The sequence below is a fragment of the Drosophila mojavensis genome, unplaced genomic scaffold, assembly GCF_018153725.1.
Source record: "Drosophila mojavensis isolate 15081-1352.22 unplaced genomic scaffold, ASM1815372v1 contig_74, whole genome shotgun sequence".
Lineage (NCBI taxonomy): Eukaryota > Metazoa > Arthropoda > Insecta > Diptera > Drosophilidae > Drosophila > Drosophila mojavensis.
This window is the reverse complement of record NW_025318899.1, coordinates 16204026-16220968: the sequence shown is the minus strand read 5'-3', so window position 1 is coordinate 16220968 and position 16943 is coordinate 16204026. Positions and strand designations below refer to the sequence as shown.

At 41.7% G+C, this 16943-nt stretch overlaps 3 protein-coding genes across 3 annotated transcripts; 1 reads left to right on the top strand and 2 right to left on the bottom strand.

Moving 5' to 3' along the window:
- The first annotated feature begins 720 nt into the window (after positions 1 to 720).
- LOC6582708 (mucin-2) lies at positions 721 to 13209 on the top strand. The gene is made up of 4 exons (XM_044009761.1): positions 721 to 864; positions 5670 to 5740; positions 5805 to 6046; positions 6100 to 13209. Exons 2-4 carry the CDS (start codon positions 5699 to 5701, stop codon positions 12998 to 13000), a joined length of 7185 nt encoding a protein of 2394 aa, XP_043865696.1. The 5' UTR covers positions 721 to 864; positions 5670 to 5698; the 3' UTR covers positions 13001 to 13209.
- A 232-nt stretch (positions 13210 to 13441) lies between these two features.
- On the bottom strand, positions 13442 to 15404 carry LOC6582707 (dipeptidase 2). The gene is made up of 3 exons (XM_002008363.4): positions 14432 to 15404; positions 14054 to 14229; positions 13442 to 13999 (listed from the first exon to the last, which is right to left on the bottom strand). Exons 1-3 carry the CDS (start codon positions 15263 to 15265, stop codon positions 13654 to 13656), a joined length of 1356 nt encoding a protein of 451 aa, XP_002008399.1. The 5' UTR covers positions 15266 to 15404; the 3' UTR covers positions 13442 to 13653.
- A 190-nt stretch (positions 15405 to 15594) lies between these two features.
- On the bottom strand, positions 15595 to 16925 carry LOC6582706 (uncharacterized protein C7orf26 homolog). The gene is made up of 2 exons (XM_002008362.4): positions 16762 to 16925; positions 15595 to 16699 (listed from the first exon to the last, which is right to left on the bottom strand). Exons 1-2 carry the CDS (start codon positions 16841 to 16843, stop codon positions 15675 to 15677), a joined length of 1107 nt encoding a protein of 368 aa, XP_002008398.2. The 5' UTR covers positions 16844 to 16925; the 3' UTR covers positions 15595 to 15674.
- Between the last annotated feature and the right edge of the window lie 18 nt (positions 16926 to 16943).

The following is a 16943-nucleotide window of genomic DNA, read 5'->3' as shown; positions in this document are numbered from 1 at the left end:
CGCCTCACGCGACTGCAAAGCGCAAAAAATAGAAATAAATAAATAAATGAAAAAACTCTATTTCAATGTTTAAAGCAGACAATCTGATGCTCTGATAATAAACAAAATATTTAAAGAAACACACGTTTTCAAATTATTTAAATGCATTTTTAACATATCGATAGCAAGAATTGCAGCTATCGATACATTGCAAATATTTAAAAAAAAATCTGCCAATTTGAGTTGCTTCTTATAAGCGAGCAGTTCTTATAAGAGTTTAGCATTAGGGCATGTGAGGTGCTGCCCATTTCTATGAGAAATTCGACATACTAAACTTTTCAGCATATGTCAAATGCTTGCACGAGGCGCGATCAATAAGTAACGGACATTTCTGCCTGCAACTCGAACTTATGCAAAAAAATGATGAAGACCTTTGAACAGTTATATGTGTGTGTGCAGCTGCATACTTGAGCGTTGCCACATCGAAAAATAAATATATTTTCAGCGAACATTTTAAAATACTTTTGAAACATGCCTCGTGAGCATCCCAAAAAAAATTTTTTTTTAAAGTAAATAACTCTTTTGTGGCCGGCCGTGCTGCTGTTTTAGCTGCTCTTTTCGCTAGCCAGCCCAGCTAGCTGCGACTGCCGCTGCTGCTTCTGCTGCTGTAGCTGCTGCCGTTGATGCTTTTTGTTTTTTTTTGCATCTGCTGCGCCTTTGGATTTTGAAAACGATTTTAGTTAAAACATGCGACGTGTGAGTATATAAACGAAGACGCGTCTTTTCCAAGCTTAGTGCGACTTCGAACTCTTAACCAGCCGGCGATCAAACTAACTCTTTCTCTCTGTCTCTCTCCACCCAAGCAGCGTTCAACTAGCAATTCCTGTAAGTTCAATCAAGTCGCAGAATTTCTTAAGAAAACATCATTTGTGCATTTCAAAATAATCGATCAGACTAATATAAAGTGCAAAGTGCAGTGCGTGGGCGTTCCGAAAACTCTATGACTTACAGCAAATGCTAAAAATAGTGACATAAACCAATAATCAGAATTGATTTGCAGACTTTTAAAAAGTTGCGAAATATTATGACTGTGCTTGAACTGAACATATTGCAACAAAAAATGTTGTAAAATCTAAAAGCTTATTTGTAAGTAGGTTTATAGTGATTAAAAAAGTTTGAACAAGAGTTTTTTAATAAATGTTGGGTAAAGTATTGAAAATAAATCTACAAAGATTCTATAATTATATACTTTCTGAAATTACATTTTCAAAATATATAATAAATTATAATTATAATAAATTCTTATATTTATTACGAAACTGTAATTGAAAATACTAATATAAACATTGATTCTTCTTAATAATATGAAATTAACATAATTGATGCACGATTTGACTTTTAAATATAAAATTATTATAATATATTAAGCATTTAATTTAATTACTTATTATTTAAGTTTATTATAGTTTTTATGTGGAATTAAATTTATTTAATACTTTAAAAGGGAGAATTAAATATAGTAAATGAATAAATAATAGTAATTTTTAAAAATAGTTAATAGGTGACATTTATTTTTATTTATATAGTCCCTAGCAGAAAATACAAAATATCAATTGAGGAAAGGAAAATTCGATGAATTAGAAAAATTTAAATTTTTTCCCTACGCCAAAACTCTTTTGATTTCAGAAGCCAAATAAATATTTTTCAAAAAATGTATTGAGTTGTAGAAAAAATATTTTTTCCAAAAGTTGTTAAGTCACAAAAGTATATATATATTTATATAATTCCGTGAATTGCAGAAAAACCAAACACAACTTTTATGAGTAAAGCAAAAATAAAGGTATTTGATTGCAGATGTTTAAGGAAAATGCTGAGTAAAGATACTAAAAAAAAAAAAAAAAAAAAAATAATAATAATAATAATAATAATAATAATAAAATTCTATAGTTTCAAATATTTTAGCAATATTTTATTGAAAATATGAAAAATAGAAAAAAGCCATTAAAGTAATTAATAATAAGAATATATATACAAATAATTTTATTGTTTTTTGGAATCTGCATTCAACATTTTCTGCATAAATTTAGAGAAGCCAAGAAGTTAGATGCAATCCAAAGAGAATTCTCTTCACACGACTTTATAGATATGTGCAAGCATTGGATGAGCTTAGCAATTCAATTTCATTCGCATCATTAAGCTCACGAAGTCGACATTTAGTTTTGTTTAATATTAATTTGTTTTAATGAATTAAAAGACGTTTAATAAATTGCTAAGATCGCATTGACTTAATTATGGGCTTAGGCAACATTAAACGAAGTTTGTGTAACCATCATGGGCAAGGCCGAATCCAACTGATTAGAGCCGGAAAAAAAGCACTTTAGATGGACAGCGATACGCTATCGTCAAGTCATTTATTATTCGCGCACATTTTGGCGCTAATTTATAGACTATATCAATTGTGGACAAGGTGCAGTTCCTGACGAAGCCTTGAGAGCCGCTTAATGAGGATGCCGAATTTCACATGCGAGATTCATTAATATGTCCGCAATCAGCTTATCCGGATTTGCTAATCTCAGCTCGCAAGACCCAAAAAAAAAAAAAAAAAAAAAAAGAAGAAGAAAAAAACTGTCCTACTTTGTTTGCCTTAGACTTCAACGACTACTGCTATATGGCAAATGTTGATGCCCATAAAAAGTTGCTGGCGAGCACCGAAACGCAAATACACTATTTGCTGATGGTAAGAGTTCAAATCAAATATTGTTGCAACCCCAAAAAGACGCCTCTACGAATAACACAAAAAAAAAAAAAAAACCTTTACCAAACAAAACAGAAACAGCGAAAACTATAAGAAAAAACAACAACAAAATCAACAACAAAAACAAACAAATAAGCTAATGCGAATAAATTTATATAAAGTCGGTTATTATTGGGCCAACCTTTTAGCTGTCGATTCGCCAAGACGAGCTTTGCGATAGTTAAGATAAAAAACCTTTTCATTGAGCGGCGCAAATTGATGCTTGTCCAGAAAAAAACACGTAATTAAAGCTCAATTTAAACTTGACATAATTACATATCAAACAATTTTGGATATTATGTAAGAATTCTTAGACTAGGCGAAATTGCGTATACGCCAGATGGACCGCGCTGCAAATGCAACAGTTCACAGTACACACCTACTATGATGACTGATGACAAAAGCTGGATGACTGTGAAAAAAACAGAGAGCTACACATGTGCGCAGATATGTACATTTATATATGTATATATATTATATTCATATAAATATATGTGCACAATGCGTGGCTGAGGCGTCGTCGTCGTCGTCGTCGTCGTCGCCAAAGCCTGTTGGGTAATCTCACCTGTTTGCCATGACGAATACACGAGCACGAATATGAATACGAATACGAATACGCATACACAAGCCGTAGTGTAAGCACCCATGTCTGTCCGGCTGTCTGTCCGTTCGTCTGGCTGTCTGTCTGTCTGTCTGTCTGTCTCGCGTTTGCCCAAATGGCAAAAGTTCACGGCAAGATCATCAATGTCCAAGTTATTATTTATTTCGTTTTGTATGCAGTCAATAAAAAAACATCTTTTTATACGCCAATCATATGTATAGTGAAGATGCTAAAGATGCTCAAGATACTCAAGATCTCATCAATTGCCACAACAAATTGTTAGTTAGTGTTAAGCTGCCTATATCGTATGTACCTTAGTCTCTGTACTAATTCTTGCATATATTTGCATATTTGCAATCAGTTTCGAGCAATATAAATTTCATTTCAATTCTAATTTACGTTTGTTAAGAGCGGCGCATTTATTGTCAGTTACCTGTTGAAAAAAAAAAGAAATTAAACAACAATTTTAAAATATTTCTTTTAACTAAGATAAAGTACTTTGCGTTTAACGCCGCGATGCCTCAAAGAATTTTCGAAAATAATAGAAACAACTCAGAAACCAGTCAGCAAATCAAAGACTCCGTTTGGGATCGGGGTTCAAGTAACCATTAGGCAACAATATGCACAAATTGCGCATTGATAATTCAGCATAACAACAACAACAACAAATAATAAATATATGTATAAAGAAATAATAATTTAGGGAATCCAAAATGTTGAAGGTCATTCGAACGGATTGAATAAACAAAGATGAATGAATGGCTTGTAAAGTATTCGACAAAATGTGGTAGCTACGTCGTCTTCAAGAGTTAAGTCATCATTGGGTCAAGCAGACATACAAATCATATAGGTATAGGTATGTTTGTTTATGTGTATATATGCAGATTATTCGGGCTATACAATCCGAATGGCTTGCCACACGCCCTCTCAAAATTGACCATTTATTAATGACACCTCTTGCCTTATAAATGATATTACAATCATTTTAAATCGCGCTCCAAACCGGTTTTAAAACACTTTCAACTCTGTAATAAACAAATCTCTGAAATCTGGATCAAACTTAATTTCACATTGAATATGTCTATACAAATATATCATCTTTTATATAGTACATATGCTAAATTTATTTTATAATGTCAGAAGAAAGTGTTTGACGATTAATGAAGTTTTAATGGGTTGAAAAGTGAATTTCTTATTTTACTTTTGATTTCTTTTAATATGCAAAGGAATTATATTAAAACGTTTGAATAGCTTTTCTTACAAAGACCTGAAATAGTCTAAAATAATACTCCATTTTTAGCCTTACCTAAACAAGAAAAAAAGTTTACTTTGCATTTACTAATTAAAATTGGATTGGCTTCAAATTTCAATGACAATAAATTATGCAAATGTCGTTTATTTTTATTTGATTATTTACAAATTAGACAATTTCTTAATTTATACTGATCCCATTCCTTTAATTTGTCTAACGCAATAAAAAGTGGCATGAAATTCGTGCAAAAATGAGGTCAATACCCAAAACTGCTATTAGACCTTAAAAAACTCGTTTAATTGAAACCAGATCTTTCATTATATCTTTTCGAGCTCGTTAGAATTATTCTTTTGATTAGCATTTACAAAAATAAAAAAATCGATATTATTTACAAACAAAGTCAATTGGTTTCTCTTATTTATAGCCAACGAAATTTTTGTGCATTTCTGAAATCCGGCTTATCGAAATTCTCAATGTCTTAACCTTGCCAAAACTGCAGTCTGAACTTGAGAAACTGCGAATTCTCGAACTCTTGCGATTGTTTTATTATATACCATAATTTTTATTATATATTATAATTGCTATCAAGGCTGCATAAATTATTGCGAATCTTTTGCGAAGCTGAACAAATTAAATATATATATAAAAAAACAAAAAATTAATTTTAAAAAAATTAATAAAATTTTAGCAAATCAGATTTACCTTGAAGCCATAACATAAAGTCGATCTTTATAGCTTTAGTATTCTTTCTGCCACATTCCAGGGACTAAATAATTCAGAATGATATTTTATTAAAGTATATATTTAGCTGTCAAAAAACGAGAGATATAAATGTGAATTCGCTGCTGATAATTGATCATTGGAGATTAATATTTTCGGCAGAAATTTGCATATATCATTATGTTAATATCTATTGTTATATATCTATATATAGTATATATTTGGACAACGAATTAGCAGCTACTATTAATATATAATAATATTTATGCATATTAGAAGAGGAAAATAACACTTTAATTACATTTACGTTTAATTTGCAACAGGTTTTAGATTGAGCGACAATCCACTGAAAATGGTCAAAGCTGGCCACATAATACTTTTGACTCAGCTTTTGGTATGGAACGCGCAATAACGCCAAACGTATTGAGTTTCAATTAATTTATTATTGCATTTGAAAGGTCATTGCTGGCGGCACAGATCTGAGGAAAGGCGATGATTATGTCGATAATGAAGTCAGCCCAGCCGAGGTGGCATTATCGTTCCCCCGAGTTTCGCGGAAAAGCGCCGCATACGACGGCAACATTGAGAAGATCGACGTCAAATGCGATACGTCGAATGGGATGATAGTCGAAGTGGAATTCGCTGAGATCTTTAATGGAGTGATATACAGTCAAGGATATTACAATGATCCCAAGTGCAGGTATGTAGAATTTGAATGCCTTCAATTTGATTGACTTACCCACTCCTTTCTAGATATGTGAGCGCTGGAAGTAATGAGCGTCGATTTGTTTTCAAAGTGCCCTTCGATGGCTGTGGCAGCAAGCCATCCTGTTCAATATGCGCTTCTGTGGACAATATACTGATCATACAGAATGACCAGGATATTCAAGAGAGCTGGGACACGGCACGCAAGATCACATGCAGTCGCAGCGATGAGCAGGAGAAGACTGTGTATTTTCGACCATTTGTTGTCGACATGCTGGAAGTAATATCGGTAGAGACTCCAAGCGGTCCAGTTGAATGCTGGATGGAGATAGGCACAGGTCTTCCACCGAATATCAAGCCAATTAACTATACTTTAAAGTTGGGCACGGATATAACATTTACGATGAATGTCAAACAGACAACACAGACCTGGGATATTAACATCTTGCAATGCTATGCTTCCGATGATCCTGATTTCGATACAGGCACCGCAAACAAATTGCAGCTTTCCGATAAAAATGGTTGCTCTCTGAAGACAAAAGTATTTGGGCAATGGAAAAAATTGGAGTCATCTCCTGGCCAAACGTTAACTTATTACAATACGCTTAAAGCTTTCAAGTTCCCCGATCGATCTCAGGTGTACTTAAAATGTGATATTGAACTATGTAATGGTGCTTGCGAAAGAAACTTCGCTTGCGGTGAGGAGCTAATAGTGCCAACAAAGCCACGTTGCTCTGCTGGCTCAACAGATCCTGATTGTCAACCAGGAACAATTCGACCCCTTGTAACGCCAAAGACACCAAGGTGTTATCCGGGCTCCACTGATCCCCGTTGTCCTCAAGAGCCAAAAACAACAGTTTCACCTAACTGCTATCCTGGATCACGAGATCCTCGTTGTCAAGAAGAACCCATAACTACATCGAAGCCAAAATGCTATCCAGGATCGACAGATCCCGACTGTCAACCAGCCACTTACCTTCCTCCAACTACACGACGGCCATCAGTCACTACACAGCGCCCCCCTGTAACTCCAACTAAGCCTAGATGTTATCCGGGCTCGACTGATCCCCGTTGTCCTCAAGAGCCAAAGACAACCGTTTCACCTAACTGCTATCCTGGATCACGAGATCCTCGTTGTCAACAAGAACCCATAACTACATCGGAGCCAAAATGCTATCCAGGATCGACAGATCCCGATTGTCAACCAGCTACTTACCTTCCTCCAACTACACGACGGCCATCAGTCACTACACAACGTCCTCCTGTAACTCCAACTAAGCCAAGATGTTATCCAGGCTCAACTGATCCTCGTTGTCCTCAAGAGCCGAAAACGACAGCTGCGCCTAATTGCTATCCTGGATCACGAGATCCTCGTTGCCCACGGGAGCCCATCACCACACAAAAGCCTCGTTGCCTTCCAGGATCGATCGATCCCGATTGTCAGCCAGCGACTTACCTTCCTCCAACTACACGACGTCCACCAGTCACTACACAGCGCCCTCCTGTTACCCCGATTAAACCAAGATGTTATCCGGGCTCGACTGATCCCCGTTGTCCTCAAGAGCCGACGACGACAGATGCACCTAACTGCTATCCTGGATCACGAGATCCTCGTTGCCCCCAGGAGCCAAAAACTACTTTAAAGCCGCGCTGCTATCCTGGTTCAACAGATCCTGGTTGCTCAACTACACGACGTCCACCGCTGACTACGACAAAGCCAAGGTGCTATCCAGGCTCTACTGATCCGCGCTGTCCAAAGGAACTCACTACAACCACCTCAACTCCTGCATGTTATCCAGGATCAAAGAAACCTGAATGCCTTAACTGCTTCCCAGGATCACCAGATCCAAGGTGTCCCAAAGTACCAACGACAAAAAGACCTGGTTGTTATGACGGATCAAGTGATCCGAAATGTCAACCAGCCACTTATTTGCCTCCAATAAAGACAACGAGAATTCCCGGAAATCTAGTTACACCATCAAAACCAATATGCCGTCCAGGTTCAAGTGATCCCCGTTGTCCTCAAGAGCCAAAGACAACAACAGCGCCCAAATGTTATCCTGGATCACGAGATCCACGGTGCCCAAAAGAACCCACAACCACACAAAAATCCCGTTGCCAGCCTGGATCGACAGATCCCGACTGTCAGTCAACTACTTACCTTCCTCTAACTACAACAAGTCCACCTATTACTACGACAGAGCCAAGGTGCTATCCAGGCTCAACTGATCCTCGTTGTCCTCAAGAGCCGAAAACGACTGCAAGGCCCAACTGCTATCGGGGATCTACCGATCCTCGTTGTCCTCAAGAGCCAAAGACAACAGCTGCACCTAACTGCTATCCTGGATCACGAGATCCTCGTTGCCCACGGGAGCCCATAGCCACACAAAAGCCGCGTTGCCTTCCTGGATCAACAGATCCCGATTGCCAGCCAGCTACTTATCTGCCTCCAACTACCAGAAGTCCACCTGTGACAACTACAAAACCAAGATGCTATCCGGGCTCGACTGATCCTCGTTGTCCTCAAGAGCCGAAAACGACAGCTGCGCCTAATTGCTATCCTGGATCACGTGATCCTCGATGCCCACGGGAGCCCATCACCACACAAAAGCCTCGTTGCCTTCCAGGATCCACAGATCCCGCTTGTCAGCCAGCTACGTACCTTCCCCCAACTACACGACGTCCATCAGTCACTACACAACGTCCTCCTGTAACTCCATCTAAGCCAAGATGTTATCCAGGCTCAACTGATCCTCGTTGTCCTCAAGAGCCAAAGACAACAGCTGCACCAAACTGCTATCCTGGATCACGAGATCCTCGTTGCCCACGGGAGCCCATAACTACACAAAGGACACGTTGCCTTCCAGGATCCACAGATCCTGATTGCCAGCCAGCTACTTATCTGCCTCCAACTACCAGAAGTCCACCTGTGACAACTACAAAACCAAGATGCTATCCGGGCTCAACTGATCCTCGTTGTCCTCAAGAGCCGAAAACGACAGCTGCGCCTAATTGCTATCCTGGAGCACGTGATCCTCGATGCCCACGGGAGCCCATCATCACACAAAAGCCTCGTTGTCTTCCAGGATCCACAGATCCCGCTTGTCAGCCAGCTACGTACCTTCCCCCAACTACACGACGTCCATCAGTCACTACACAACGTCCTCCTGTAACTCCAACTAAGCCAAGATGTTATCCAGGCTCAACTGATCCTCGTTGTCCTCAAGAGCCGAAAACGACAGCTGCGCCTAATTGCTATCCTGGATCACGTGATCCTCGATGCCCACGGGAGCCCATAACCACACAAAAGCCGCGTTGCCTTCCTGGATCAACAGATCCCGATTGCCAGCCAGCTACTTATCTGCCTCCAACTACAAGAAGTCCACCTGTGACAACTACTAAACCAAGATGCTATCCGGGCTCGACTGATCCCCGTTGTCCTCAAGAGCCAAAGACAACAGCTGCACCTAACTGCTATCCTGGATCACGAGATCCTCGATGCCCCCCGGAGCCAACAACTACTTCAAAGCCGCGCTGCTATCCTGGTTCAACAGATCCTGGTTGCTCAACTACACGACGTCCACCGCTGACTACGACAAAGCCAAGGTGCTATCCAGGCTCTACTGATCCGCGCTGTCCAAAGGAACTCACTACAACCACCTCAACTCCTGCATGTCATCCAGGATCAAAGAAACCTGAATGCCTTAACTGCTTCCCAGGATCACCAGATCCAAGGTGTCCCAAAGTACCAACGACAAAGAGACCTGGTTGTTATGACGGATCAAGTGATCCGAAATGTCAACCAGCCACTTATTTGCCTCCAATAAAAACTACCAGAATTCCCGGAAACCAAAAAACTCCAACAACATCAGGCTGTTATCCTGGATCAACCGACCCTCGTTGTCCTCAAGAGCCAAAGACGACAGCTGCGCCTAATTGTTATCCTGGATCACGAGATCCTCGTTGTCCACGGGAGCCCATAACCACACAAAAGCCACGTTGCCTTCCTGGATCAACAGATCCCGATTGTCAGCCAGCTACTTATCTGCCTCCAACTACAAGAAGTCCACCTGTGACAACTACTAAACCAAGATGCTATCCGGGCTCGACTGATCCTCGTTGTCCTCAAGAGCCAAAGACGACAGCTGCCCCTAATTGCTATCCTGGATCACGTGATCCTCGTTGCCCACGGGAGCCTATAACCACACAAATACCTCGATGTCTGCCTGGATCGACAGATCCAGATTGCCAGCCAGCTACGTACCTTCCTCCAACTACACGACGTCCAACAGTCACTACACAACGTTCTCCTGTAACTCCAACTAAGCCAAGATGTTATCCGGGCTCGACTGATCCCCGTTGTCCTCAAGAGCCGACGACGACAGCTGCACCTAATTGCTATCCTGGATCACGAGATCCTCGATGCCCACGGGAACCCATAACTACACAAAAGCCCCGCTGTCTTCCTGGATCAACAGATCCCGATTGTCAGCCAGCTACTTATCTGCCTCCAACTACAAGAAGTCCACCTGTGACAACTACTAAACCAAGATGCTATCCGGGCTCAACTGATCCTCGTTGTCCCCAAGAACCGAAGACGACTGCAAGACCCAACTGCTATCCCGGATCTACCGATCCTCGTTGTCCTCAAGAGCCGACGACGACAGCTGCGCCTAATTGCTATCCTGGATCACGTGATCCTCGTTGCCCACGGGAGCCTATAACCACACAAATACTTCGATGTCTGCCTGGATCGACAGATCCGGATTGCCAGCCAGCTACGTACCTTCCTCCAACTACACGACGTCCAACAGTCACTACACAACGTCCTCCTGTAACTCCAACTAAGCCAAGATGTTATCCAGGCTCAACTGATCCTCGTTGTCCTCAGGAACCGAAGACGACTGCAAGACCCAACTGCTATCCCGGATCTACCGATCCTCGTTGTCCTCAAGAGCCAAAGACGACAGCTGCGCCTAATTGCTATCCTGGATCACGAGATCCTCGTTGCCCACGGGAACCCATAACTACACAAAAGCCCCGCTGTCTTCCTGGTTCAACAGATCCCGATTGTCAGCCAGCTACTTATCTGCCTCCAACTACCAGAAGTCCACCTGTGACAACTACAAAACCAAGATGCTATCCGGGCTCAACTGATCCTCGTTGTCCTCAAGAGCCGACGACGACAGCTGCACCTAATTGCTATCCTGGATCACGAGATCCTCGATGCCCACGGGAACCCATAACTACACAAAAGCCCCGCTGTCTTCCTGGTTCAACAGATCCCGATTGTCAGCCAGCTACTTATCTACCTCCAACTACAAGAAGTCCACCTGTAACTACGACAAAACCTGTAACTACGACAAAACCAAGATGCTATCCGGGCTCAACTGATCCGCGCTGTCCAAAGGAGCTTACTACAACCACCTCAACTCCTGCATGTTATCCAGGATCAAAGGAGCCTGAGTGCCTAAACTGCTTCCCAGGATCACCAGATCCAAGGTGTCCCAAAGTATCAACGACAAAAAGACCTGGTTGTTATGACGGATCAAATGATCCGAAATGTCAACCAGCCACTTATTTGCCACCAATAAAAACTACGAGAATTCCCGGAAACCAAAAAACTCCAACAACATCAGGTTGTTATCCCGGATCAACCGACCCTCGTTGTCCTCAAGAGCCAAAGACGACAGCTGCGCCTAATTGTTATCCTGGATCACGAGATCCTCGTTGCCCACGGGAGCCTATAACCACACAACAACCCCGTTGTCTGCCTGGATCGACAGATCCCGATTGCCAGCCAGCTACTTACCTTCCTCCAACTACACGACGTCCACCTGTGACTACGACCACGTTAAGATGTTATCCAGGCTCAACTGATCCTCGTTGTCCCCAAGAACCGAAGACGACTGCAAGACCCAACTGCTATCCCGGATCTACCGATCCTCGTTGTCCTCAAGAGCCAAAGACGACAGCAGCACCTAATTGCTTCCCTGGATCACGAGATCCTCGTTGCCCACGGGAGCCTATAACCACACAACAACCCCGTTGTCTGCCTGGATCGACAGATCCCGATTGCCAGCCAGCTACTTACCTTCCTCCAGCTACACGACGTCCACCTGTGACTACGACCACGTTAAGATGTTATCCAGGCTCAACTGATCCTCGTTGTCCTCAAGAACCGAAGACGACTGCAAGACCCAACTGCTATCCCGGATCTACCGATCCTCGTTGTCCTCAAGAGTCAAAGACGACAGCTGCGCCTAATTGTTATCCTGGATCACGAGATCCTCGTTGCCCACGGGAGCCTATAACCACACAACAACCCCGTTGTCTGCCTGGATCGACAGATCCCGATTGCCAACCAGCTACTTACCTTCCTCCAACTACACGACGTCCACCTGTGACAACGCCTAAATCAAGATGTTATCCAGGCTCAACTGATCCTCGTTGTGCTGAAGAACCAAGAACGACTACAAAACCAAACTGCTATCCTGGATCAACTGATATTCGTTGTTCACAGAGTTTAGTAACATCAACTGTACCTCCAAATACAACTCCTATTTATTGTTATCCAGGCTCTGTAGATCCCCGCTGTCCGGATACCTATAAGGGGTCAACGCCCATCCCGGCAACGTATTTGCCACCATTGAGCGACCCGGGTTACGACAGGACAGTTAGAGATGCGAAGAGCCAATTCTTTAATGAGATTAACAAATTGGCGATCACAAATAATAATATTTTTGAGTTAGACGACGATGAGGATATTGAGCCAGCGCGAGTAAAACGTGATCTAAGCGATTTAAATATAGATCCAATAACTTCCACCGATCAAGGCGATGATCTTTTGTCCAGAAAAATAATGAAGCGCGAATTCAACGAACGGCAACCAGAGAGGGAGGTCATTTCCTTCACTCTTGGCATTCGGACCGCTATCAAAGTGAATTAGCCAGAGTGCAACAGTGCCAGCAAATGAACTCTCTCGCATTTAGGTTATCGTTTAAACATGTATTATGCCTACATATTTATATCTTACTATTAAACGTATTCATTCAAACATACTCGATTGCTAGTGTTCTAAGTGTAAGTAAACTCAGCTTATAACGAATGATTTATGTACATTTTAATTCATACAAATAAAAGTAAATACAAAACGAATCGGCTGCATTTCTTTTCCATTATATTTGTATGTGCTGGTATTTTCCTGCAAATCGAGTTTTTTTTTAAATGAAAAAAAAAAAAAAAAAAAAAACAAGATATTTAAAATATCTGTTTAGAATTTTCTAAGTTGCAAGCTATAAGAATATACCAGATCAAGACTGGTAATTAATTAAATTACAAAAAGGTATCAAATACATTGGAAATAATTCTGATTGCACACTAGGGTTTTGATTAATTAGATATTTAGGTAAATTAAACTTTATTCTTAAATGAGCTTTGAATATTTGTTGCCACGCGCCCGTTCTAGAGGGCTCATCGAAAATATTCATCTATATGGTTTATTTATCTAAAGTTTAGCAGAAACTCGCTGATATTATTCGATCGCCCGATATCATAAGGTATACAGTTAAAACACATTAAATATATTAAACAATTAAGTACTTATGTCTCTGGATAGCGGCAATATGAATTGCTTTCGATAGATTCGCTGGGTATCCATTCCTCAAATAGAGGCAAACGATTCTTGAGTGCTTCGATTTCGCGCAGAATTCTCATAACATTTCCGCCCACCAGTTTCTTGATCGCCGCATTGCCCCAGACGCGATCGCGAGCCAACTCGGCCAGCAGTAGAGCATAGCTCTTGGGAGCACCACCCAGACCAATATGGTCCACACCAGCCACCTTGCGTACATAGTTTATGGCAATTATGGCCTCCCTTACATTAATTGGTCGATCTCCACAGCGCTCCAAGTTCAGTAGAATCACACCCCCATTTTCGGGCAGCAGGCTGAAATATTTTCGTTAAACAACAGAAACTCGAATTTGGAGACTGAAGGCCTACCTGAGTACATGGTCTGGTATAGAAGCCACATTGGTACCATTACACATGGAGAGTGGGCTAGCATTCATTAGGAGAACAGGTGCCTTGGCGGTGCGCAGGGCTATTATCATTGCCGCCTCGCTCAGCTGCGATATCTCCACCAACATGCCCAGCCGATTCATTTCGTATAGCATTGTCTGAAAAGAAAAAAAGTTGATTTTATTTTATTAAAAAAATAATAAAAATAAATGAAAAATATTTTATAAATAAAATACATATACATAAAAATAGAACTATGTATTTAAACAAATTTAACTATAACAAAAAGTAAATAATTAAATTGAAATTTAGATATTATAAATATATATTCCAAATGTCATTTCATTAGTTTGCATTCACCTTGCCGAATTCATTAAGCGAATTGGTCGCATTCTCTTCCGCTAGATAGTCCCTTCTCCTGATGGCAGCAGAAGCCCAAGGTGTGGTGCACTCCAAGCTGGTAATTGAAACGAATCGGGCGCCCAGCAGGTAAAGCGAGCGTAGAACGGCAAGGCTGGTGCCCAGGGCGTGGCCGCCACCGATGCCCATAAGCACAGCCAGCTCGCCTCTTATATGGGTCTGTTCCATCTCGTCGGCCGACTCCACAATGTGCATGGAATTCGTGGAGGCTGTGATGCGTTTCGCCTCATCGATGCCCTCCAGAACCAGCTGCACTGCATCCAGATACTGGGCACCGCAGTGCACAGCGATGGGCCACAACACGGCACCAATATGATTTTGCCTAATGTCGGCCATGCCGCTGCTGTTCAGCTTGACATCACTGGGCGGCTTCCATGAGCCCTCGATCAGTGGTGATTCCGTCAGCAGCCGCCGAATGAAGGCCAAGCGTGCCTCCAGCAGCGACGAGGAGCGCAATTGAAGGGCCAATGGAATGCCACCAGCCATGGCAATGCACACAAGTACCACGCAAATACCCACTAAAATCTTGCGACCACGCGCACCACCCGGACGCTCAGCGGACGACTCGCTGCAGGAGTCCTTCTTGCAATTGTAGCTCGGAATGCCACCATTGGCGCAATGCAGCTTCTCATTGCCACCGCCAAACTTCGTTATCTCCGCTGGCAGCTCAATGTCCGCGATCTCTGTGAACACAAAGCATTGCTGCTTGCAATGCGGCTGATGCTGATGCAGCGGATGCACCTCCATAAAATCACGATTTGGCACTGAATTCATTGCATCCTCTTAAGTATGCAACAATCTTTATCTGTAGCTTTACCCCTATCTGTATCTGTATTAAACAGATTTTTCCAAAATAAACAGCACTACGCGAGAACTTCGTTGTATTGATTTTCGTTTTTCAATTTACTCGCACCGAGGTCCTGCGCACTGAAATCCTGTGGATTCTTTCGAAAGTCTGGCAGCACCTCTAAACAAATTTTAAGAAGCAAATTAATATTTCTAATTGGAATACATTAGTGGGCTAAATTCAAAATATGAAACGTGATTTACATATTATATTATATATAAATATTTAATTTTTATTTATTAAAATGTTCTTAATAATAATTTATTTAAATTTTAATAACCAAAAATACAATTTATAGCTAACTTATTAAATACGTACCCATTACTTAATTACTTATTATAGTTTTTTATGAGCAGCTAGCACAATTTTCATTAGTGCGTGGTGCGGCAGAGTCTCCAGCACGCACAGCAGTTGAATATGATTCGTTATGTAGTTGGAGGACAGCGCTATTTGCACGGCTTGAGCAAAGCGCTCCATGCACTTGATGTAGGCAGCATCCTCTTCAGGTGCCACTTTGGTCTCAACAAGATGGGCGCAGTACTTTTGTAAAGATGTCACAATCTGCATTAGATCCTGCGCATGCAAAGGCGTTGACTCGCCGTTATTAACTGTCTTCAGTAGTGTGTGTAGCAACGATAAATGCAAATTGCTATAAGCCTGTCGATTCGAGACCAATGGGGCCAAAACCACCCAGCGCAACAAACCGGCGAGCGGTGTAGTAAACGGCATGGCAATGGCGCCGGCAGGCAGAACAAGAGGCTGCTGTGGTGCCTGACAGAGCTGCGGATTCTCTGTCGTCCATTCTGTAATGACATCCAGAAGTCCATCTGGTGGTGGGGTCAGAACACCGCCACGCTTCTCATTTAGGTATAGATCGGCCACGGCTACCATAAAATTGGCTGCAAAGTGCGGACCAACCAATGGCAGATGTCGCAATTGCTCAGGAGTTTTGCGCGAGAACGAGATGAAGTCGCTCACTATATTCTGAGCAACCTCCAAGCTCGGCTGCGTTTTGCAGCCAACTTGTTGCATCCATGTGCCAGCCGAGGAGAGCAGTGGGGCTACCGAGCCCGATACCGCAGTGCTAATTAGTCTGGATAGGAGCCTAGAACGCTGTGGGGTCAAGTGACTACCAAACAGAGAGAGAAATATCGCATTGCGAGTGTCATCCCGGCCAGGCCTTGAAAAATAGTCAATGAGTGCGAGAATCAATTGAAACTCCTGATAGATATTCATTTGGCTGATGCCCCCCACTGTTTGCATTTTGCGAACATCTCCATCCTTGGCACGTTCCAGAAAAATGAATTCCGAAATGATTTGCATTGCCAAGTTCTGTTTGTTACGGCTGGCAATGAGAGTTTCTGCAAGTAGACATAAACATTGCATACAATAGCTCCATGAGGACTCGATATTTTATACCCACCTAATCGAGTTAGTGCCTCAACTGCACACATTGGATACTCAAATTTCCTTAAACTCACTTTACCATCGCCTACAGAAGCCATTTCTGTAAAAATTTTAAATACGTTTTCTACAAATGTTGTTTTCGGTCTGCGGTTATTGTTTTACAGTTCAGTGTACGTTTTTCCGAACAGCTGATTGACA

Excerpts from the sequence above, each read along its gene's own strand:
- LOC6582708 (XM_044009761.1), top strand. The coding sequence starts at position 5,699 with ATGGTCAAAGCTGGCCACATAATACTTTTGACTCAGCTTTTG. Across the intron at positions 5,741-5,804 it reads TACTTTTGACTCAGCTTTTG|GTCATTGCTGGCGGCACAGA; the intron begins GTATGGAACGCG and ends TGCATTTGAAAG. Across the intron at positions 6,047-6,099 it reads TACAATGATCCCAAGTGCAG|ATATGTGAGCGCTGGAAGTA; the intron begins GTATGTAGAATT and ends ACTCCTTTCTAG.
- LOC6582707 (XM_002008363.4), bottom strand. The coding sequence starts at position 15,265 with ATGAATTCAGTGCCAAATCGTGATTTTATGGAGGTGCATCCGCTGCAT. Across the intron at positions 14,230-14,431 it reads CGCTTAATGAATTCGGCAAG|ACAATGCTATACGAAATGAA; the intron begins GTGAATGCAAAC and ends TTTTCTTTTCAG. Across the intron at positions 14,000-14,053 it reads ATACCAGACCATGTACTCAG|CCTGCTGCCCGAAAATGGGG; the intron begins GTAGGCCTTCAG and ends AAAATATTTCAG.
- LOC6582706 (XM_002008362.4), bottom strand. The coding sequence starts at position 16,843 with ATGGCTTCTGTAGGCGATGGTAAAGTGAGTTTAAGGAAATTTGAGTAT. Across the intron at positions 16,700-16,761 it reads TGAGGCACTAACTCGATTAG|AAACTCTCATTGCCAGCCGT; the intron begins GTGGGTATAAAA and ends GTCTACTTGCAG.